Below are 24,389 nucleotides of genomic sequence, written 5' to 3'. Positions count from 1 at the left end.
TTGCTATAAGAGGCCCTCAAAACCTGTATCTTTTAAAATTTGCTCTTCTCCAAGCTTCTTCTGCCTACTGACCTGCAGGTGCAACATTATTCTTTCTTTTTCCTCTCTGTAGTTTTATGGACTTGTTAAAGCTCCACAATAAAGAACTAGGCATTATAATTAGAGGGTTGGCTGTTGCATGTAAAGACACTACTTTCTGTAAGACACCGAAATATAGAGACATCAATTAAAACTAACAAAACCAACCCTAAAACATCCCTACAGTGTCACAGAACAGGCCAGGAACAGAGAAAGTGACGGAGTGAGTGAACATACTCTCTGATTTCATCAATTATTTTCTGCTTCTCTTCAATTTCATCCCTCAGCCTGGACAGCTGCTTCTGGTGGGCTTCCCTGTGACTCTCCATCTGTTGCTCCAGTGCCTTCTGCAGAGTGCAAAAACCAGAGCCATGCATGAAACAGAAATCAAGTAACACCCAGCTAAGCTTCCTTCTGACGCGTCGGCTAAAGCAACCTATCCTTCTGGATTTGAGTGAAGCTTATCAAATCAGGTTAATTCAGGAATCTGCCTGGTATATCTTTCTATGATTACAAAACTGCACATCTACTCATCCAAGCATTTAATTCAGACTGTTTTTAGTTAGCAGATGTACACCAATTTCTACTCATTTTCTTGCAAAAACTACCGCATGTGAAAGCCAGGGTCTTAGCATATCAAGGGCCAAGAAGGACACTGTTTTCTTACCAGTCCTCTATTATTTCACCTGCTTATTCATCAAGAAAATATCTGTACGGCTATACCTGTGAATGAAGTAAAACCCAAAATACCCTCCACTTCTCTGAGAATTATCCACAGCCCTGTTATTTAAATTCTAGGATTAGATATATCTCAAGTACTAAGAAAAACTCAATGCATCTCTTTAGATTACTAATAAAAGATTTGCTGTTTTTCTTCCAAGAAGTAACTGTGCAACTGCTACTAACTGACTTTTTTTAATGGAGATAAAAGTTCTGAAGCTGACAAACCTCTATCACTATCCTTGTAAAACTGGATTCTTCCTTTTCTGCAATTTGCAACCCCATCAGAAACACAACTGAGGCATTACTGTCTAACATTTCTTTGCATTCCGAAGGAAGAAGAAAATACCATAAAACAGGTTTATATTTAATTATTAGTTCTAGGAGGTAAGTCAGAATTCTTGCCAAATTATTTGGGAAAGTGGCGTCCTTTTTTATAAAATTTTTTATACCCAAATTATATTAATCCCAGTAGCCTGATTCACTACTTAGCAAATCGACTCTCAGCAGAGTTCCACTGGCAAAAATTTAGAGTAACATAGAAGTGAATCAATATCATTTTTCAATCACAATAACTGTTCTCAGCTATGGATGCAATATACTGGGTCATATTTTGGTTCTCTATCCGTGTGATTTGAGGAACCCAGGCATCTCCGATTCAGCAAACACAGTCCACTGAACCTCTCCACTCTTTGAAGATGGCTCAGCTTACAAACTGGTCTCGGAAGACGCGCTCACCTCAGATGTTCAGACTATAACTAACTTTCTTCCATCACCTGGTCAACAACCTCAATACGAGCAAGTTCTCTAATTTCACATTGTGGAGGTCGCTCAATTACACGAAGTCAGATTTTCTAACAGAGGCTGGCAATTCTGACAGAGGCTGGAAGTGTTTTCTAAAAGCACACAACGTGTACAGGAAGACAAAATTACACCCTAATTACCAGCTTAATGAACGATCTCACCGAGAAACGCCCTCTAAAATTGCAGCATGCCATACTACCTTCATCTCCTCTGCGTCCTGAAGCCGGGTCAGATGCTCCTTCTCCTTATCCTTGAAGCTGACTTCATGCATTTTTTCTGTTGAAAGTTGGAGACAGTCGAGAATTAACCACACAGTTCCAGGACATGCTATGTCCAGCCATTAAAAAAAAAAAAAATTCCTCTTTTTGTGGGGGACAGTAGGATCAGCGGAGACAGCTTTGGAGGGACAGAAACAGCCATGGTTTGCAGTACCCAAGCTGTGACCATCCTGTCCAAACCCCCTTTCCCTTTACTAACAGGCCACATTGTTTTCAGCCCATCCAGTACCTTTCCAATCCTACTCTTTGTCTCCTTATAACCCTAATTCTCACAATCCTCCTTATCCCCTTCCACTTCTGCTGAGAAATGGTGCCTCCAGAACCAGGTCACTTCTTATGAGTGGGGAAGGAAGATCAGGAGATAGAATAAAAATTCTATTCTATAAATGCAGGAGATGTTGAAAAAATAAGTCTTGTCACCACCTGCAGAATCCCTGTGCAGAAATCCAGAATAACATTAAGGCTACTAGGCCACATTGTAATTTTACATAAACCAGGAGCTTAGCTACAAGAACTGCTTTTGATTCACATTTTCCACATTGAATCAGAAGGGGGGAAAAAAAAGTAATTAAAATGAAGCCAGCTGGATGCTGTATAGGAGCTAGGAAGGACACACCTTTTACTTGACCCTAAGGGAAGCAGCTTCCTTTTGAATGGGGCAGGGCATTTGCCAGAGGGACAACTGAAAGTAGGTGGATAGCCAAGAATGATACAGAATGGAGATTTAGCAAGATTGGAGCTGCTTGGCTAAAGTATTTGGGTTTATTATTTCTCGAATCATTAAAGCACAAGGTGAAGCTTGTAAAGTTTTAGATTCTTTTGAAAAATTAAGTTTCTCTGTATTTTGTGAACAACTAGGCTGAAAGGGATAATTCTGTTTTTATCTGAAGTGTAATGTACTACAAGGCAGTGCAGTGTGTTAAGCATTCTGAATCACAGTTTTATGTCTTCACCACAAAATTCTAAGCAGACAATAAAATGTAGTAGGACTGTAAATATGATACTTCAGCCAATACTGAATTTTCTAAGATACAGTTGGTAAAAGAAACTATGACCACAAGACCCAACGTTGTACCTTGAGCACGTAACTTGGCAAGTTCTTCATTGAGAGAGTCCTGTGACTCTTCCAGCTGCCTTCTCTTCTGCTCCATGTTTTGCATGTAGTCTGTAAGGGACTTGATCTTTGCTTCATGCTAAAGACAAGGGGCACAGCAATGAGATGTGAGTACCACAGCTTGTTACCTAGGAATTCAGGTACTGTCCTACATAAAGGAGGATAAATAGAAAGCTCTCCACATCCAGAGCTGATGACTAGGAGAAAATACAACAAAAGATTTGAGAAGCAGCTAACAGATCAAACCAGACTGCATTATTAAAGGTCACGCTTAGTAGCCCAAGACATATACTGAACAGGGCAGGCAGTAATTCCAAAACATCCCTGGAAGCTCATGACTTGTTCAGCAAACTGCAGCAGCTTTCTAAAACCAGCTGAACACCGAGCTTCCGAGGTGGCTTCCTGCATGCTTCAACCTGCAGACGCTCAGGTCGACTTTCTCCAGCCATCCTGATGATTTGTTTCTTGCTAACATCCTTTTGAACTAGAAGGGCTTATGTTTAAACAGGAAATACTGAATAATGTAATGAAAACATCCAAAATTGAATTAGAATTTTCTAATTTGGGGATAAAACTAAGATACTGTCTGGGCATTATTACATGCTGTTAATAAAGCCACTGAAGCACTTCTGGTTCACTGTTCTTAAAGTTCACCTTGGCTGAGAGAGGTTGAGACCTCTGGGTTGGTGCTCCTGTAAAGATCAGACTTAGGGAGGAGTAATCCTTAGCAGGAACTAAAATAGTTCAGACCCTCCTGGCATTGAGGTGTCCAGGAAGAGAAGAGCGCATGCCCGAGTTGCACGTTTTGGGGATTAAGTCCTCCAAACAAACCTGACAAGAAATTTGGCCAACTCCCAGCTTGGCTCCAAATGTTCTGGCCCCAAAATTGAGACTCTTGGTACAGCACGCAGCGGTGACGCACCATTTTATGGACCAGTGTAACACAGAAACCCTATAGCCCTGTGATGTGGCACTGCCATTGGTAGTGACAGGCCACCAGCTTTGGACTGAGTTTGCAAGGCCTCAGGACTGAGCCTTGCCCAGCTTGACCTCTCTGAGCTCTTCCTGACCTGCCTTGCAGCTTTTCTTTTTCTTTTCTTTTACTTGGTGGCTTTGTACATAAGGCGCATTTGGCCATTAACAAGATTTTGAGCATAACCCCCAGCTTCTTCCTGGTTTTAAATGCTGACAGGCTTCAACAGGCATTTAGATGTAGAACCTCCAAAGTGCCAAGGCAAGGTGATCACCTGCTTAAGAGTATTTCCGCTTGGGTTCTTCACCACGTGAACATACAGAACTTGGATAAATCTCTCAAATCCTAAGCCTCCAGTCTCCTGTCTGTAAATAGGTACTGAGGACAAACACCAAGCCCACAGCAGCAGCCGGGCTGCCTTCCGCTCACTCCTTCATCGGGTCAGCGTAAGCCAACACCACGGCTGAAGGAGGCTGTCCCACTGCCCGCTGCTGAGACCTTTATTCCCAGCTCTGTGTTGCTGCTGCTCTCTCCTGCCCGGAGAAGCATGGACACAGCTGCTGTGCGAGTCAAGCCTTAATCTGCTTTATTAATGCAAGCTCCCAAGGAAAGGGAGCAGGAGCAGCACAGGCTGTCAGGATGACTTCCTTCAGTGGCCATGCCAGCCCAGGGCCTACTTGAAGAAAGGGTGAAAAGTATAGTTTTTACTTAACATTTTTGGATAGCTGATACCCTCAGGACTCCAGCCTCTCTGTAATACTAAGCAGCATGCTTTCAGCTACATCTTTATTAAGTGGAACTTTTAATAAAGACATTCTGCTGCAGGACAAGAGGCTATCCTTGCTCCAGTTTTTCTTAGACTAACTGGTAGCAAATGAAATACAGTAAACTGTATGGTCCCCTCCCCTCCACACATCCACTTCAAAGCCATTGAGCATGTCAAAGCATTCAGTCCCATTCCTGCAGCAGGCTGCAACAAGCATCACTGCTTGTAACTGCCACCCACTCTGAAGCCCTCCTACCATCTGGATTTCTATCTGATATCATAATGTTTTCCATAACGTTTCCATTTTATGCATTGCTGCCTAGTTATCTTGGTGGCATACTAACAGACCAGATACTGGGGGGGCTCTCCAAATGTTTTGCTAGTGAACCATACAATCACTGCTTCCTTTCTCGGGTTGCTTTTAAAGTGAAGGTACAAGATATAAATTCATGCTGAGGAAATCACTCTGAGGAGGATTTTCAGTATTATGCCATAGAACACATTTTGAGTTCTACAGCAGGACACCATCTTGCCACAGAATGTGCTGAAAAACACTGAGGGGGAGGAATGGGAAAAGAGAGAAAAAACCCAACAAAATGGACAAGAGAAACACCACTCTGTTCCCTTAAGTTTCATTTATCGCTCCTACCATAGACATTTCATGAGGAAGGAGGCCGAGAAGTCGTCAAACCTTGCTACAAAGGGACAAGGAAGGAGCAAACATACTTGTGAAATGAGGAGCTGGCAAGCCGCAAGCTCCCTCTCGCTGGCGTTCATCTTCCTGTTGGAGTCTATCTGGGCGCTCTCCAACTGCTTGCTGCGGTTCACCAGAGACTTCACCTCAGACTTCATCTTGCTGATGTAAAGCCGTGCCATGGTGAACTCCTCCTCAATCACCCCGTTCACATCTGCTAACTAGACACACAGAAGATTGCAATCTGAAAGGTGTGGTTCTTACAGGTAAGTCAACGCAAAGCAGTCTTCCTGCTGGGAAACTCTTGTCTAGAGCAAGGAAGCCCCTGTGACAGCACAGCAGCCCTCAAGGAGTACCCACAGACCTTCAGGTCACCTTTAAACACATTATACCGCTCCAGTTCTTACAATCTTCACTGACGAGCCTCAAAAGTGAGAAATTAAGGCTTGCACTCAGTGTGCTTCATCTATCTAGTGGTTCAACATCTAAAATAATCAGCCCACCATCATGGCAAGAGCGTATTTTGGAGAAACCTTCTCATGTCACCAGCACAGGAAATTTTCCTGCTTTCAAACTGCTAAAAGGTGAAGAGCATTTTCAAAGTACTCCTTAAAGAAGTCTCCTCTTGAAGGGTTGTGCTTCTTCAATGAGGAGGCGTAAGACAGACACGGGTCTGGAAATGTCACTTGGCAAGAGAAAAATAATCGCTCTCACCTCTAAATATTAGCATCGTTCTATTTATACAACATTTCCTTCCCTGGTTTAATGTGGTGCCTTTTACTTGTATCTCTTTCTCTTCATGATTTTTCTTCAACTACTTAATTCATGTAGCCCACTGACGAGCTGTGAAGGTTCTCCTTGCCCGAGCATATGGCTAGCAACTTCATCTGCTTTTCACCTTTTTTCCTAGCCACCGCCAAGGGGAAGGTAACGTGCTGTATCTTCTCCCCAAAAGCCTAAAAAATGCGACTGCTTCCAAAACTCTCAGTCTGGTCTGAAATTAGACACACTTTGAGAAGATACTAATTGCCAACAAATTTGAAATTATTCTTCTAAAAGCTTCTCAATCTGGCCTTATTTGCACTGACAGCTGTCCTGTAAAATGCTGACATCTTAGTTACTATAAAAATTTGTATCACACAGGCTATGCCTCCATTTTCAAAGATTTCCTCTTATAGTTCCTATTGCAATGGCCACCAGAGGTTGCTGTAAGATTTAGCAAAGTCTGGTCTTGTGGTCCTGGCATCTGCATAACCACATCAGGCAACAGGGATCGTGTCCTCTGCAGTAAAAGCGGGCTGGAGCATCTGCTGGTCTAAGGGGGGTTTAGCAGGATATCAACAACTCTCAGAGTCAACTCAAAGCACTCAGCCACACATACTCACTTTTAGCTTTGAATGTTCAGGAAAGTTCATTGCTCAAAAACTGAGAAGTGAACTAAAAGCAAGAAAATGGAGTACACTGCAAGGAATTCACATACATCTTGAAATTTTTTTTTCTTATCCAGTTTTAGAAATTGCTCTTTTTTGTGTGGTTTTAAATGGACAGGTAAGATGGCGTGAGCATCACCAGGAAGATTTTCCAGGGCATGAGAAGTTTCCATCAGAGATGTGCCACTTAGCAATGACCATACAAATACCTTCTCTGAGACTTAGCATTTTGCTCATCCACAACAGGAGAAGTGTGACAAAGTGAGTAGCTACCTCCTCTGCTGCATCTGTAAACCCAAGAGCCAGACAGAAGGCAAACTTCAAAGCAAAGCTGGCCAAAATCTGCACCATCTCTAGGCAGGTTCAGATATCAAGGTTTCTGCTGCTTTAACCACCTTTGCTCCCGTTCTTACTTTCTTACTTCAGAGGAAAATGATCCTCTGCAATTTTTCTTCTATAAAGGTCACTAGTCAATACACAAAAGTTAAGCTGGTCTTACTGTCATGTAATTATTTATGTGATATCAAGCACAAATTTACCAGTGCTGGAAATCAGTAGTTTTAAAGCATCTTGTGTACAGAAACACACAGAGAAGTTTGGGCTCTTCGTCAAAGCCAGACACTGCTGAAAGGTAATAAAGACCAGAATGCAGAAACCACAATTTCCATGCAGATCTTTTCCTTCAGGTGCCCTGGACAGCCATCAGCACAGACCTCTGGCTTTGAGAACTGTTCACCTTCAGCTACACAACAGTTTTAGGACAACCTTCAAAAAAAAAGGTAGCCACCCAGAAGCCAAAATCTCACCAATAAAAATTCTTCAGATTCTGGGAATAGAGGGTCATGCCAGCTAACAAAGGAGCAGGGGTACGTGTGCATTGTTTTGAGGGCAACTCAGCCCCCCCATTAATAAACACATTGACACACAGATGGGCTGCATTAGTCTGGCCCCAAACGCTGAGCTGGGAATAAAAGTGGTAATTGTGTGCACAGATCATCTCTGACCCAGAGAAAGATCTCTTCAGTATTTCACTCTCTGCTCTAGCCAGGATTTAAACAGCAGTGTCCTGGGAGAAGGACTGCTGTGTCACGCATATTCCACATCAAGTATTTTTATACTGCAGGAGGTATGGAGAGCAAGCAATAAAGACAGCCAACTTACTGTTTTAACATCGTTAGTACCAATGATTCCTCCAATCTCTCCCAGGTCCTTAAGCAGGAGGTTCAAGATTTCCGTAGCTCTCTTCTTCTGATGGTTACTGAGCTCCTGCAACTGGCCCAGCTCCCTCTGGGTCACTGTCAGGGCACTCTGAAAAGGTTTAAAAGCAAAAGTTACCCTCCTCTCTGCAGACTGGCCATCAGTTCTTCTGTGGTATCTAGGTTACACGGTATTGTCTTGTATTTTTCTGAACGTGCCTACTGGCTCAACGCACTGACGCATACAATTCCACCTTGCCATAATCCACTTTCACAACTCACTGGCTAACAAGGCTACTTTAGATCTATTAAATGTAGTAAATCCGGTAAGAATCTTATTTGCATAATACATGTAGAAGAAGGTTAATCACAGAGCAACAGGTATAAAAGGATATAAAATTCAATTTTTTCAAATGGGTCTCATCGTAATCTGTTTTACTGAAGTGGATAAAGAAGTCTTCCATGAAAACAGACCTGTTAACAACAGCTTCGTCAGTTTGTGTAATGAATTAAGGAGCAAGGATGTATTAAGCTAGTAAGCCAATCTTGATTTTTCTCAGATCAGGTTTTTTTCCTTAAGATCAGTACACACCAGCTGAAAAAGCTGACTTTTGTTCTGATTCCTTCCTTGAGATCTCCTGACTCTATATAAAATCTCTGCTCCACAGCACAGAGTCCAGAGAAACACAAAATGCTGCAATTTGCATTAAGCAGATTTTCACATCTTTCTTGGCATAATACAGTTCTTAAATAACAAAAACACAGAATGGCCAGTTCTCACATTCAGTTGCTGCTATGGTGTGCAAACACAGAGGTTGCAAGAGCCACAATCTGCCATCAGCTTCCACAGAGCAGGTTCTGAATTACCTTAATTTTATCGCTTAATTAAGATAGAAGAGAGGGCAGCATCGGCAAATATGGATCTTTTAACAGCTTCCCTTCTACTCCAATTTTTAAACTACATAATAACATACTTGGCAGCAGTACCTGAAAGATTACTGAAATGGCATAGGCTAGCAGTTATCTGGGAACCCCTATGGAAATCTTTAGGGGACATGCAGAGTTTAGGGGGTGAGGAGGGACCCAGCACTATAAATCACTTGCTCTTACACTCTTCTGTGCCAGCTCGTCAGCCAGCTGCTCGTTGGCCCTTGTTTTGTCCTCCACTTCTTGGGATTTCTGGTCATAATTGACAGCTAATTCTTCCAGGGCTTGAAGGACTTCTTTCACTTCATCTTTCGCTGCTTCGTTCTCAATCTGAAGACGGGTCAGCTCCTCCTGAATCTTCTCATAATCTCTCCTAGTAGAGGCCAAAAGCTGGAAACCAGGTATCACAGAAACATTAAGTCACCCAAGAACTCATTCAAAAGTCAACATTGAAAAGGGCAAAAACAGACAAAGAGAGAAAGAAAGAGTGAGCACGTAAGCGTGTGCAAGAGAGAGAAAGCAGGAGAGAAGAAATCCTGCTGCTCTACCAGAAACAGCATCAGTTTCAGCATAAATGTATTTGAAGGAGGCAAAAAAGGCTCTGAACTTCAATGCAAAGAAAAATCTTAATCAAATCCTATTATGGCACAAGACTGAGGCAGAGAAACTTATTTAAAATAGTATCATAGCTCCAAATAAATTTTCTGTCCTCAATCCAATGCTGCAGCTAGGACCAAAAAATACCACAAAGTACAATGTTTAAACACAGACCCACAGCTTTGAACTGACCCAAGCAAAAGAGCGCTCTGAGGCAGTTTCAAAGATCTTGTGGCATTAGAGAAACACTTTGATAAGCAAATCTATGATGATTATTCTTAGTTATCATCTGAAGCACAATGCTGAAGACAGATTAGCTGCTCATATTTGCTGAGGCAAAATATTAACTAAAGAAGAAAATACAGACTTCACATATACTAGTGAGTATTTCCAATTTGTAAAACTTATTAAATTTACTCTTTGCATGCTACTAAGAGAGACGCTGAAGTTTCAGTGACAGTGCTGATTGTAAGAGGTCAGTGGCATCGTTCTCTCCCTTACACCACTCCATCCTCACTCAGATGTTAAAGTCCTGAAAATTCAGCTATTGGGTCCTTAGCACAAAACCAGACTCAACAGCAGTCAAATACTGCAGAAGGATGGGGAAATAAATAAAAGGTGCCACCTAACATTTATTGCTAATATTGTACTTTCGAGAATAATAACCAAATCAAGGCTTAACATTGCATACAAACACAAGATATAGAACAATAACAAATAAAAGTAGTGCACTGAGATACAAGAAGGCGTTCATGCTCATCCTAACAGCAAAGTTTGGACATTCATTCACAGAATTCACTTATTTCCAAGCCTTCCTATGTATGGATTAGTATAATATTATTGTACTGCAGCTTTCTTGGACAGTAGAACAAAATTTGCACTACTAAAGTCTGCTGGGTGAACTTCTCCTGACCTGTCCCACCACTGCCCACTGGCTCCCAGGCCATGAAGAAGTTGAGTGTGAGACCCCAAGCAAAACAGAAATGTATTTCTCTCTAAAACAGACCACCTAAAAGGAGAATGTCAGAGAAGACATTGCTTTTTTTGGCTCAGAGTGCTAATGGAAAATAGGAAACCAACCAGGCAGCTTCAGACACTGGCACGTGCCCAAAGTGGCGAAGAGAGGATTCAGATGTAAGGGAAATTTATCTCACTGGTAATGCTGCAGCCTCAGAAGTGCACTCACGTTACGGAAAAACCCACTGAATTGCCAAAGCCAGATGGCATGTAAATATTTAAACAACAAAATAGCTTAAAATAATCTTTCTACTAAACACAGATGGAACTATTATTTACATTTACTTAAGAAATTTTCTGTGTGAATATTACTGTGACTTCAAGTAAAGGGAAGTGTTATGTATCACCTAGAGCATAAACACAGCTCCTCAGAAGAGTCTTGTTGATATAATGTGGAAAAATATACCAGGATTTTAAAAGGCTATTAATAACACATTACACCAATCAGTTGTAAACAAAAGGAAGGAGACGATGGCTGCAGCACTTCACGGATCTGTTCACAGCACGTGAAAGATTCAGAATCCCCCCCAAAACACACACCCTAAGAAACAGCCAGTAGTGAAAAGGTACCAAAAGATACCAGTATCAGCACAATGCCATCTGTGGAAGGCCTTAGATTTATAATTAACCTGCTAGCTTAATCAAGCAGAAAAAAGTACTCTGGTTAATTAGGGGGAAGCGGAGTGAGGCAGCTCTCTGCAGCTAATACATCACACAGCTAATCACAGCTTTAAGAGAAAACAGGTACATCGCTCCCGCAGCGCAGGTGAGGCTTACGTGTGGAAGACAAAATCTTGAAAAATTAATTCAACTCCCTTAAAGAAGAAAACAAAAACACTGCATTAGCTTTCAAAGGGAAGAGATGGACAAGTTTATCAGACGAACCAGCTAAACCTTCTGAACAAGCTGTGAGACACCAGCTGCAGAGATTTCAGTAAGTCAGCAAAGCTAGACTAGAACATGTGGAAAAAGGTGAAAAAGTGGTCTGTAAGGCAAGGCTTAGAGGCCACTGAAAACTTGATTCATCTTCCAGATGTAATACTGATTATGGAACACAAAGAGGCTGGAGAATAAGCCTGCATACAGCATGCTCCCAAATATCTAACAGAAAGAAAGGAATGCACATCACCCAAAAAATAAGATAAAAGAGAAACTGTGAGGGGAAAAATAAGCTTTAGATCAGAACACTGATGTAAAACAGACGGGAGAAGTGAGATGGCATAAGTTACACGTATCAGAATGTAACGTTGCTGAGAATGCATAAAATTCTGTTATGTTTGTATAGGCACAGACATAGATAGCACGCAATACAGAGTAATCAAAAGAAAGTTGTAGCAAGTGAATGAAGAGCTTCATCGTGGAGTAAAATAAAGCTGGTAATTCCTACAGTGAGTGTAAGTCCCCAAAGATGGCAGGTAAGTCATGAGTGACAAGTAACAGACATTTTCATATGTTGTTCTCTCCCTGTTAAGGAGCTAAACCTTGGAAACCCTTTCTGAAGGCTTGGATAAGGATTGAAACATGGACAGAATAATTTTTTAATTGCAAGAGAGGTTTCACACCCAAAAAAAGCAGCCAGCGTAATGCTGTTCTCCAGCCAAAGTGGCTCGGGCAGCTGTGAGAGGCATGCTCCTCGAGAATCACGGCAGTGTTTCTTGCTAAGAGGGACCAACGTTTTGGAACACTAACGATGGGTGAACTCCCACACCAGGATTATCTCCTTGGTCTCAACAGCGCTTTGCCAGTTTCCCACAGTTGGCAAACCAGCATAAAACCATCTTCTATGAAAGATCACAGCAACGTTTGGGGAACTTGGTGATTTGGTGTAATTGCCAGAATTTGCACCTTCAAAACTTCTCATAAACTAATGACAGATAAGGAGATGACTTGACTGTAAGTTTCATGATCATATTCCTCATCTTAAAAACAACAAACACTCATTTTACAGACAGAAACAATGAAATAAAATGTTTAAAGTAAGCAATCCAAGATTTTAAAGCAGATCAGCACCACTGATCAGTTTTTCAGTCTCACAGATTTCTCTCAGTACTGTCTCCAATTGCCAAAATAATGAACATCAGTAATTTATTGCCAGGAGTAATTTTTATACTGTTAAACTAAGAAATCTGTAAGTACCTGCACTCTGCAGTGTCTGAATACCTGGAAGGATACAGACATATTGAAAAACACATCTGAAGTGAAAAATACTGGCCACGCTCCTACCTTGGTGTCTCCAGCATCACTTCCCAGCAGGACGTTAGGCTGTTATAAGGAGTCACCAAGGCTTAATGCTCTTCTGAGGATATTATGAAATTCGAAGTTTAAACCTAGCTGTCACACAGGTATCTCTTACCTATTGAATTTTAGCCAATTAATATGAACAACAACAACTGTGACAGGATCACCAAACAAGGGGCTCATAAGCAAAATGTAAGGGGGTTTTAGTTGCTTTCTTTTTTTTTTTAGTTTTTTACCTCCTCTTGATCCAGCATTTGTTGCTTCAGTTTTTCAGCCAACTGGCTCTGCTGGTTGATTTCATCATCCTGCAATGAAAAGAGTTGAAGATTTTTAGTTTCTTTTCACAGTTCTCCTTTGGTCACTTTTATTTCCCCTTTCCAGAAAAGAAGGAGGAATAATACCCCAGCAAACCTGGCACACGTTTGAGTGGTATGAGAGAAAAATATACACACACAGAGCTACATAGTAAAAGCAATGCATACATGCAGTTATCTCTAGTTTATACCTAAGCAGAGGTGTCCCTGATGGTAAACAAGACACTGATGTGGTCAGAGTTGCACCTTATAACTTGCAGGAGATTTTGTTAACATATGCGATGTTTTATAGATGTGCAAATACAAACACACCCTCCTTCCCTCTCTCTGACTCTGTCCCCAAATTTTGGCTGAAGAGAGATCATTAGAGAGATTTATTAATCAATTACAATTTACAGCTAGCTCTGGACTGCATTAATGAAAGAGGAAGCTCAAACCACAACACAGAACTTGGTCGCCTCAACTGCAGAATTTGTATTTTCCTACTCCATCACAGCCCTTGAAGCAAATACTGCCAGGTAGTGCACAGCCAGGCATCCAACTGGCACATCAGCTTCCTTGGTAAGGCAGTATCCTCACGGGTGGGAACTGATCTTAAATACAGAAGAGAAACGATGGACTCCACTGCAGGAGTTTTTCCTCCAGAACACCGGAGGCAGGAGGTACACCCAGCACAGCCCCTGAGGAAGCCCACCTCTGCTCTCACGACAGGTATCCTTCCCTGAAGGAACTCACCAAAGATAAACGGATGCTTTTTACCCTATCAGAGTTGACTGGTATTTTGTGTTTCACTGACAAGCACACTAATAGATCGATTCCTGATAGCAACACAGCTATCAAGTAGAATATATCAAACCACTTGCTAATATTAAAATAGTCCCAGATATAACATAAGAATGGTCTACACTGGAACAAGCTATAAATGATGATATTTTGGTTTTGTTTGGGGGATCAAATACCTTCTCATTTCCTACAGTACTGCAGTAATGCACCAAAATTATGCTTCCCATGTTTTCTAGGGTAAAACTCAAACCTGCTGCCAGTTCCCTCAAGAATAATTCAATGGGCTTTGCTACTTTTGATGAGGGAAAGTGAAATAATGACAGGCTTTTTTTCTTTTTCTAATCAATACGTAAAAGCTAGAGAGTGCTACTGAGAATGTACTCTCCAACACAGAAAAGCTGTAATTTTTTAAAGACCTTAACTGTTCTTTTGAATGCCATCAACATACTGCTGTGTGTAACCAGACTGTGCAGAGACAGCTCATGCACGTCAGAGTTAAGGCTTAAACACAACTATCCACTCCTTCCCTTGCTATTCAGGAGCAGCCAGACTTTAATATTAACATACAAGGGAACAGTGGGCTTTTTTCTGATATTTTCTTGCTAATTACAATTGAAAGTTAAAATCAAGTTTTCATTAATGATTAAAGCTACTCTAAAAACTTTTGCTAAATAGCCTTTTAAGCTGTTCTCATCCATAATGGTCAATGGTTTTAGTATGCCTTTTTTCCCCACTTCTTATCTCACGCAAGCCAAAGCTATTAATGGCAAGTGCTCAGTAAATGTATTGCTGATAGCTTTAAGTACCAATGATGTATTTCAAGCTGTGCAAATAAATAAATAAAAAAAGCCACCTGCACTCCAGGCAGTGTTCACAGCTGGAACACGAACAAAAGAGACCCAAGGGATGGTTATATATTTTTCTTAAAATTCTGATATGCAATAAATATATAAAAAAAATATTGAGATACAGTCTCCCTTTTTTTCTTTCTCCTGTGACTCCAAGATGACGTTACAGTTTGCTGAGGGATTTTACAAATATCACTGAAGAAAAGGAGGGCTGAAAAGCCTGTACTAAGCCCTTAAAATTAAAGGCACACTCTAGCTCTGATTTCATGGAGAAAGCCCCCAAACACTATCTCCAGAGAGAACAGAGGCAAATAGCTGACATGATAGGACAAGGGCTGGTTTTATGCAGCGATAGTGTTTTGAACTTTGGGACATTTTCCAGTTCATGGTACTCAGGAAACGAAGGGAGACACCCACCCATTTTGTTTTAGTTTTCCATTTACACCCAGGGAATGGAGTCAAACCAAATGTTCACACCTTATCATCCAGCTGTCTGTAGAGACTGGCAATCTCCTCATCATATTTCTGCTTCTCCTCTGTCGAGATGCTGGCAACAACTGGTGTGATGTTGTCAATAATGGGGGTGTTATCACAAGGCTCCAGGTTCTTCTGGTCCTTGGCGCTGATCTGTTCATCTTCAGGCACAGCTTCTCCTGCAGACACACAATCCACGGTCATCACAACCCAAGAGAGAGAGTTGCCCAAACCCACGGACATCCTGGGATGGTCCTTTGCAATTGCTGAGAGGGACTCAGCAAAGCAAAGGAGAGCTGTATCCAGCTGTGCAAGGCAGACAGCTGCCACGCATACAAGTGACAGGCAAAAAAAAAGATGGGCATCCTCGTTAGAAGGATGACCTCCACGGTTAGAAACACGAACACGCAAAATGTGGCAACAGTTTGAATGGCTGTAATTAAAAGCACTGAACTCCTGGCTCCCCTTTCACTCAGGCCCTCTGTACATGGGATTAGCTCCATGGATTAAGAGAAGTGTAAATAAGGAGGAAAAAAATCCAACTTTCAGCCTGAAGTCTACTGGCAATTAAATGTTTCTTCCCCTCTAGATTTCCAACTGCCTTATCAACTCTCCTTCCCCCATAATGAACTGCTAGAGCATCAGGACAACAAGCAAGACAGCTGCATTTAAAACAATATTCACCTTCTGCCTTGTCACATCTAAAATTAAAGTGCATACACCAGTTTTCAGATGTCGCTTCTGCATACCAAAGAGGATGTTCTCCCTACACATGTTCTTTCAAAATCATTTTCGCCAAGGAATATTTTCTTCAGTAACGTCGATGCATTGCAATTACGAGCCTGCTGCAGTTCAGTGAAGAGGGACAGGCAAGGCGCTCATGCCACAAATTGAACCTACTCTCATTAGTCTGGTGAGAGACTCTGCGAGCCCCCGAATGCCACCCGCGTTGCTCAAGCTGAGGGAAGGTTACCTCCAGCCCTTCTGCACAAACCAGTTTTTTTCCTTTTCTATGGAAAGCTACAATATTTCAGTCCCGTAACGCCTTACCAGCCATTCCTCTTGCCAAAACAGCGTAGGCACTATTTATCTTACTGGCAGGGAAACAAATAAACAGGACAAATACATCAAAAAACAAAAAGGCAGGCTAATTCAGGCCCCAAAGCAAACCAAAACAGGGCATGAAAGAGCATGACCAACTAACGGAGAAGATAATTTTTTCAAGCGTAAAGCATGAAAAAGAGTAATTTGAAAGCAAGCACCATAACCTCTATAAAAGTACTTCACTCAAAATACTTTTTTGCCCTATTGCTAATGGCTTGATGATATTTTATATTATTAATGAGAAAAATGTAAATTGATTTTTCATTGTTGCATTGCAGCGGAGCAGAGTAGGAAAGGTGAGCTCGGTCAGACCGTGGGACCTTGCACACACAGCAACCTCCTCTGGCTGTGGAGAATCCATCAGGAGCCTCCCAAAACCAATCTTTAGATTGTCATTCATTGGGTGACAACAACCACCTACCTGTAAAACACAGACCAAATTGTGCACTTGGACACAAGGCTGCTGAAATCCTGCTTCAGTGAGAACTGGCCACACCCATTTTTTGCTACAATTTTAATTTGCATATTATTTTCTAAATTTATAGAATAAGCTATACCAATGGAATATTTATGCATCTATCTTGCATTTCATATTCAAGATGCAATTTCTGTGACTCTTGGATTTGTAAAGAGACTCCTTCGACAGAATATCCTTCCAAATGATGCTACTGCAGAAGGTCAGACAAGAAATCAATAGTATTTTGAATGCATTGAATGTATTGCTGGGTAACACCAATGAGAAAAGCAGGACAGAGGGGACAAGGAGGTGTGTATATTTAGACAAAACAATAGGGACAGCATGTTATAAGGCTTGTTTACACGGCATATAGAAAGGATCTATACAGGGTTTTCTAAAAAAATTGTTTCTAGAACGGGAAGGAAATTAAAAGTCATCACATTTAGCAAACACGGAGTGAAACAGGCAGAACATGAGCGGGTTATAAATCCCCAGCACTCCTGAACACCACCAGCAGACCGACCGTCTCCATAGCAATTGCGCTATGCTGATAAGGGGAATATTCCCTGGGCTGAAGTCTCCAGAGAAAGATGGGGAACGCAATCGTTAGGTAACAATCTCATCTGAAAGGCAAGTAAACAGCACAAGGACCCAAAAGAGGAAACGATTTTTTGTACTCATAAAGGTCAGGTATTATCTTTTAAGTAGTGATTTCACCCAGGATGTTCAAAACCAGATTTGACTGTGCACAACAAATTGTGACTAATAATTAAATCACAGATTTGTTCTCACTTTAGACACTTCACGTTTGCAAGAGTTACATACTATTGAACTGCCAGATGCATCAACATACAGGACCTGGATGACAAGCAATTTAGAAAACAAAAATGACTCCAAAGAAGCAGTATTTTACTGTTGGGGGTTTGTTGGGATTTCAGGGTGAAAGCGGGATGCAGGGTTGGTTTCTTTGGGTTGGGGGGTCGTTCATTGGTTTGGAGTTGGGGGTTTGACTTTTTTTTAATACGTGGAATAAAAAAATTAAAAGGATGGTTCACTAAAATTATTTGTCAGTGTTCCAGATTCAATAAAAATTCTTTAATTTGTATGTATGCATAAAAATATTCTTCCTCCTCTACCATCCTACACTTGATCTTACAACCTACCCTGAACAGAGATTCTCTATGTTTCTAAACAGAAAATAGGCTGTTCTCAACACAAATTTCACTTAGAAGCCACAGAAGGAGACAAGTGGTAATTCTTCTAATCATGACACTCCTAATTGTTGTACTAAAGGACTAGTTATTCTAATGTTAAAACTCAATTACAAAAAAAAGCCAGGATCTAGTTACCTTAAAGCATAACAGAACTGATCCTCATGTAAAAGGAGCAGAGTTCTTTAAAAAACTCCCAACCATAATGACATTTTACCTTTTCTTTATTAATATTACTAACATTATTAAAAATTATTGCCACCTTCCTGTATTCTCTACATCTGATATCACGCTAATTTTGGCATTTATAATGGTATCTTCTGTGTATGGCTGCTGCTGGCTTCCCTGGTTTTTGCTTCTTCACCTTTCAGTTATTATTATGAAGCGTGACTCTTACGATTTAAGGCAAGATTTAAATATATGTAACTTAAAAATACAAAGACATGTACCCATTCCCGTTTTCTGGTACACACCGTTTCTCCACCTGTTCAGTTCCAGCTCTAGGTGCTGGATAACATTCTTTAGACTCTTGTTTTTGTCCTTCTCCTTCTCGTACTTCTTCTTCCACTCCTCCGCGGTCAGTTCCAGATTCACAGAGACCGTGTTCTTAATCGTCTTAGCTCTGCACAACAAAACCAGGTGTCAGTTGCTCTGCAACTTGTATCTCAATACAACAGTAAGGAATCAGAAATTTTTCCATAACGCAAAGGGAAACTACTAAACATTTGCAATTTATTTTCTAAAGCACAATGCCACAATTCCATTTTCTCTCAAACCCTCGGGACCATTACTACCTGGAAGCCTCAATAGAAATTTTTCCGTATCAAAATCCAGCAGTCAGTGACTTGGAGCAGACATGGATCTGCTTCTTCAGATTCACAGAATCATCAAGGTTGGAAAAGACCTTGAAGATCCTCTAGTCCAACCATTAACCTCACACTGACTGTTCTCAACTCCACCAGATCCCTCAGCGCTGGGTCAACCAAAAAGAGAAGCTCTGGAAACTCTTCTTGGATTAAAGACCAAACCAAGCCCTGTCGTTATTGCTCTGCGAGGTAAGCTGTCACCTTGTAGCTTCTTCTGGCCCGAGCCCCACCGCAGAGTACCCCACACCAGCATCCAACCACGGGCTTACCCTATCTCTTAAAAACCACCCCTTGAACTCCACCAACAAAACTCAGCCATATTTCAACCACCACAGCACGAAGGATGTCAACACAGTGAAGCAGAGTTATGGAAACTTACTCTTCTTAAAAGCCAAACAGTATTTTCAAATACATTTTGGGGGGTGGAAGGAAGGGAAGGAGGAGAACCACTGGTCAATGCCAGGTATCAGGGTTACTGCTGGGCTGAGGAAGGCCCTCACTGGGAGGGGAGCCTCAACTCGTGCCTGTGCCACTGTAGGCAGGCTCACAAGTTACTGCCTCTCTAGGCAAAAATACCACAAAATTTAAACCTTTCTAACAACCACCACCACCACTTTATTATTGTGAAAGTGCTTAGCTCCAGCTGAACCTAAACAATCGCACCAGAAAATGCAAAGCAAGCAGAAAAATATGCACAGCACCTACTCTAGCAAATCCACATTTAAAAAGAAAAAACAAACAAATCAGTATGAATTAAGAAAGCTTCAGATCTTTGCCCTTCACTGCTCAGACACCGAGTTCCTCCAAATGACTCCAGTGCTACTGAATAAAATAGAGGCTAAGTAAAGGAATAACAGACAAACCTCTGACCTTTGTAAAGTGCCGGCTGAAACACCAATGCAAGAAACTACATCTGGGAATGGGCTACAGATGCATTGGGGCAAGCACATGACCTTAATTATTTCCTTCACAGCTCCACTTACTGATTCTAAAGCATCCTTTAAAAGTGGACAATCACTAAAAATCCTGAAAGTTTGCTTTGTCAGCAAGAAAACACTCCCATACCTGTGCCTCATACTCCAAACTGCAGTCCAGTGATTTGCACTATGTGGCAAGCAGGAGTTTTACCACCTTAGAAATATTTTTAAATAACCCTGTACTTGTAAAAGCTAACTATTAGGCATTATTTTAAATATTGTCTCTGCCAAAAATATGGCTCAAGTTTCCACTCATTTAACTGTACTGGGGAAAAAAAATGCCACACCATAAAGTTTATGGACTGCGTTACCCTAATGATAGATGAAGTACTTACTGGCAAGTAAAATTAAGAATAATATAAAAACACAAGAAAAGATGGAGCAGAAAGAAGAAACCAACTCACTACTAACAGAGGAGCACATGCACATGTTGATTAGTACAAGTGGGCCTGTGAAGATGAATTTTATTCCTGACACTTATTTTAATGGTGATGTAATTCTTTTTTGCTGGGAAAAATGGAGGAACCAGTAATCACCCATGTCTCACATACTTTCCCTTTGATGTTATTCAGGTCCTTAAAACTGTCACATCAGAAAAATTAAACCCCACAACCAAAGAGCCTGTAAAAGAAACCACTTCCTGTAGACAGCAATATTCCTATCCAAAATGCTGACAAATAACAGTCCCTATGTATAGTAAGTGTTCTGCTCTGCAGATCTAGTGCACCACCAGCCCTCCTACTTGTATTTCCTCTCTTACAAGTGAATGCTCTCCACAAGGAACTCCTATTTCAGCCCAGTTCTATAGCTTTTAAGCAAAGAAAAACCCCACAATAAACCCCAACCGAGCACTCTCACCGAGTATTTAGCTGTTTTCCCAGTTTTTTCAGCTGACATCCTAGGCCTCAGTAAGGAACATCTTAAAAATGTTAGTCATATCACATCACTCCAAGCTCTCTAGCCAGGATGCTCAGAGTTGGTTTGAAAATTATTTTGCCCCAGACAGAAAAGCAAGATTTACTGATTACCGAAAAGAGAAATGAAACAATGAGAAACGTAAACTGAAATAACATGGAAACTGGACTTCCTCTGCACACACCTCCTCGAGTACCCAAGCATACAACTTCCCAGAGATCCTGAAGCACAGAGCAAAAGCAAGCCTCTTTTAATCTAGATTTTAAAAAATAATTTTAAAAAAGACACACTACCTTTTAATTCCCTTAATCAGAACTACGATATTTCACTGCTTACATTTCTTTTTACTTCAAACCATAGCTGCAGATAGACAGTTCAGCACAACAGCAGACTGAAACCTAACACAGTACCTACTTATCTATTTAAAATTAAATGTCCCTTGCAGCTGCATTACTGCCCTGGAACCTTATCCAGAATGAATTAGCAGAACCTTTGGGAGCGCTCTTCAGGTCTATGGAGGTGCAAAACTCACACTCATCTAAAATCACCTGCAGGTTTAAACTGTGAACCATCAAAACATTTAAACTTTTACCATCCACAAAAACTGTGCTACTCATTATACTTCAAAGTTCTTAACACTGTTGAATTGCTGCATCTTAATATTTGTGTTCACTCAAAATTTCTGTGACACACATTATAGTAGATAGGATTTCAGTAGAAACTTACATCTTCAGTAACTTAAACTCATGTTCATCATACAATGGTGAATTAAAATGACGTAGCAACACTTAACCCAATTATGTTAATGACCACTTCCTCCTTTTACAGTCTTTTTCCATAAAAACTTGCTGCAGCAACCTGTGAAGTTCCCTTTGGGGAGTTTTTCCTGCATGCTGTTATTTAAATGAGTAGCTTATAGCTCTGCAGTGAAGGAAGGAAACGCTATAGGAAGCGGAGATCAGAGGAATTCAGGGTTTTGCAGCACGTGGGTCCCTCCCCACCTTCCACAAATCCCAAGAGCAGACGCCAAGGGCAAATTAATACTGGTTCTGGCAATGCCCGAGGGAGAGTGTGTTGCAGAACTGCCCGCCAGGCCTAACTTGCACCAATCCGCAGCCCTCCACAAAGAGGGGCTGCACCAACTGCCTTTTACATACTCTTACACAAATACACCAAAGGGATCATCTTCCCTCACGAAAATCTAAGGAAAGCTTACATTAAAGGATAAGAGTGGGGCAATGAATTAATAGAAGATTGTCAGATTAATCTTTTATACGTGATTTTACTTTCCAGTATAAAATGCTCCTTAACAATGTGGGCTTTGATGCAAATATTATGCATGGTGGATAACAACCCATTTTCAGACAGAGACAAATTTATTGTATTGTACAAACTCTTAAATAAATTCTATTTCAAACAATAACTTGCTAATATTTTTCTTTCTGCTATTACACAAATAAAACGAGTCATTTTCCAAAGTATCAGAGTTCTCCTCCATTACAACAAAAGCAGTAATTACATAATCAGCCTGACCTATTTTTGCAAACTTTCTAAATGTATTTCATATGACTATTGCCAACAAACACATATGGAAGAGAAATTTTCTTTCTGAATACTTCCACGCTTATTTTATATTTGCTGTTTCTGAGGACTTGTTGCTAAATTGTTAAGATGCTTCAATCATATAAAAATGTCTGTGAGCCATCATGGTAATCTAACAAAGTTGTCAATATTACACTCTGTTCGGATTCTTTATTTTTCTTAATGGTTTAAAAAGTACTTCTTACAACCCTAACAATAACCCCTGAGATGCCATTCGAGAAGACACATCTTAAAAGCATCACGAGCACTATCAGATAAAGCAAAACCAAACAGTTTCCACTGAGTTAGCCAACAGAAAACTGCCCAATACCATTATCTTCCCCATAGAATTTCAAAGAACTACTCTAACACTTTGTACTTTCTGCAGGAAAAATTACCAGAGCTTTTAAGTAGTGCTGCTGCTGGCCAACATTAACATTTATTTTTCTGATACCGTAGGGAATGAAGAGACAGTTTTCTCAAGTTCTCCAGTACTATTTTTGAACAACTCCAGAAACCATAGTCTCCCTATTTTAAAATGCTGAACTCATCTCGCTCCCCTCGGCACGGCTGGCTCAGAACACGTGGAAGTGCCTGAGTAAGTGTCATCCAGCCTAACATTGAGTGGGACTCACCGCTGTCCAAACATCAGGGTCGACTTTGTTTCTGCTTCATTGAACACAGAAGGAGAGCAGCATATAACGATGGTGGTTCTGCAGTTCCCACCAAGGGAATCCTGGAGTATTCGGGTCATTTTGCTGTCTCGGTATGGAACATGGGTTTTCTAATCAAAATATAAGTAAGACAAGAACAATTGTTTTAAATAATGATATCGTAATGAGAGAGAACATGAGTCAACAGTAACAGGTTTAATGGATCTGAAGTATAGAATCCTGAAGAGTAATTTTTTTGATTGTGCTAAGATTGGATAATCACTCAAGTGAAATCACTGAGAATTAGTTTCTTATCTTTAGTAGAATAGCAGAAGTGTCACTGGTTTGTGGTTGGAAAGCTAATATTTTCTTCTTTCTGAATTGAAATGTTAGCTTATTTTTTTACGTGCATGGCAAAGAAACAGATGAATAAAAAGCCATTCTTCAACAACACAAAACAGGATTACTTACAGTTCCTTCTGCCAAGGCAGATATCACATTGCCTAAAGCAGACAAAGACTTATTGATATTTTTAGCTTCATCAAGAACAGCACCCTCCGCTCCAGTTTTGCTGACCTACCAAAGAGAGCAGGCAACAGTCAGGCTGGGCTACCAGCAAGTGTCTGTACGAATACAATGCAGATAGTGCAACAGTTAAAGATGCTCTTGGAAGAAAAACAAAGCAAGCTTGTCCTCAGCATGAAGAAGGAGAATTTTATATGCATTTTTTTGTTAGTGGAAGCCTGTAATACTTCCACCTTTCTTCTAGTGTAAGAGCAAGCTGACCCTTACTTTGTTAAGGGAAAAGCTGGGAGGTCCATGCTCGCCTGAGGACAGTTGGGGACCATTTCCAAGACCAGACTGTCCACACAGACAGGGAACACCACAGGTATATTCCCAGGGCACACTCAGCGGCACTGCATATGCCACCAAACGAGTGTCTTGGCTTTGTATTTTACTTGAATGGACCAAGAATATCAGGCCTGAAAAAGCGTGATCTCATCCAGAATGCGAGCTTTACTGGTCCTCGAACTGGATCCCAATGGGCCCAGGTGAGAAGCTTTGTGGCCTGGGACCAGCACTCCTTCAGACAGCAACACAGTTTTATAGTCTTTTCTCTCTTTTTGTGGGGGGGTTTCTCTACATCTTGGGGGGGTTCTTCTCCACATTAAAACTACAGTATCTGTACTTTCCTCTAAAAATGCCACATGACATAAAAGGAAATGTAATTGTCTCTTAAGAAAGCAATCTACCAAGGAAACCCTTATTTCAGGTTTTCTGTACAATGTCTTAACAAACACAAAGAACCACAAAAGTTTCAGTTTCAGAGGAGAGCAAAGCCTGACTAGGCACTCATTTTTTAAACACCATGAA

At 40.9% G+C, this 24,389-nt stretch overlaps 1 protein-coding gene across 1 annotated transcript in view; it reads right to left on the bottom strand.

Annotated features, from left to right (window-relative positions):
- Window positions 1–24,389, bottom strand: part of KIF5C (kinesin family member 5C) — an 86,023-nt gene that overhangs the window by 16,539 nt on the left and 45,095 nt on the right. The window contains exons 9-19 of the mRNA XM_074873831.1: window positions 23,487–23,591; window positions 22,998–23,146; window positions 18,497–18,645; window positions 15,255–15,430; window positions 13,069–13,137; window positions 9,164–9,370; window positions 8,019–8,165; window positions 5,460–5,648; window positions 2,956–3,073; window positions 1,802–1,878; window positions 316–425 (exon numbers count right to left, since the gene is read on the bottom strand). Coding sequence (XP_074729932.1) covers window positions 316–425; window positions 1,802–1,878; window positions 2,956–3,073; window positions 5,460–5,648; window positions 8,019–8,165; window positions 9,164–9,370; window positions 13,069–13,137; window positions 15,255–15,430; window positions 18,497–18,645; window positions 22,998–23,146; window positions 23,487–23,591 — 1,496 coding nt within the window. The remainder of the gene's footprint in view (window positions 1–315; window positions 426–1,801; window positions 1,879–2,955; window positions 3,074–5,459; window positions 5,649–8,018; window positions 8,166–9,163; window positions 9,371–13,068; window positions 13,138–15,254; window positions 15,431–18,496; window positions 18,646–22,997; window positions 23,147–23,486; window positions 23,592–24,389) is intronic.

The sequence above is a fragment of the Strix uralensis genome, chromosome 6, assembly GCF_047716275.1.
Source record: "Strix uralensis isolate ZFMK-TIS-50842 chromosome 6, bStrUra1, whole genome shotgun sequence".
Classification (NCBI taxonomy): Eukaryota; Metazoa; Chordata; class Aves; order Strigiformes; family Strigidae; genus Strix; species Strix uralensis.
The sequence above is the reverse complement of the archived record's forward strand: the minus strand, read 5'-3'. Positions and strand labels throughout refer to the sequence as shown.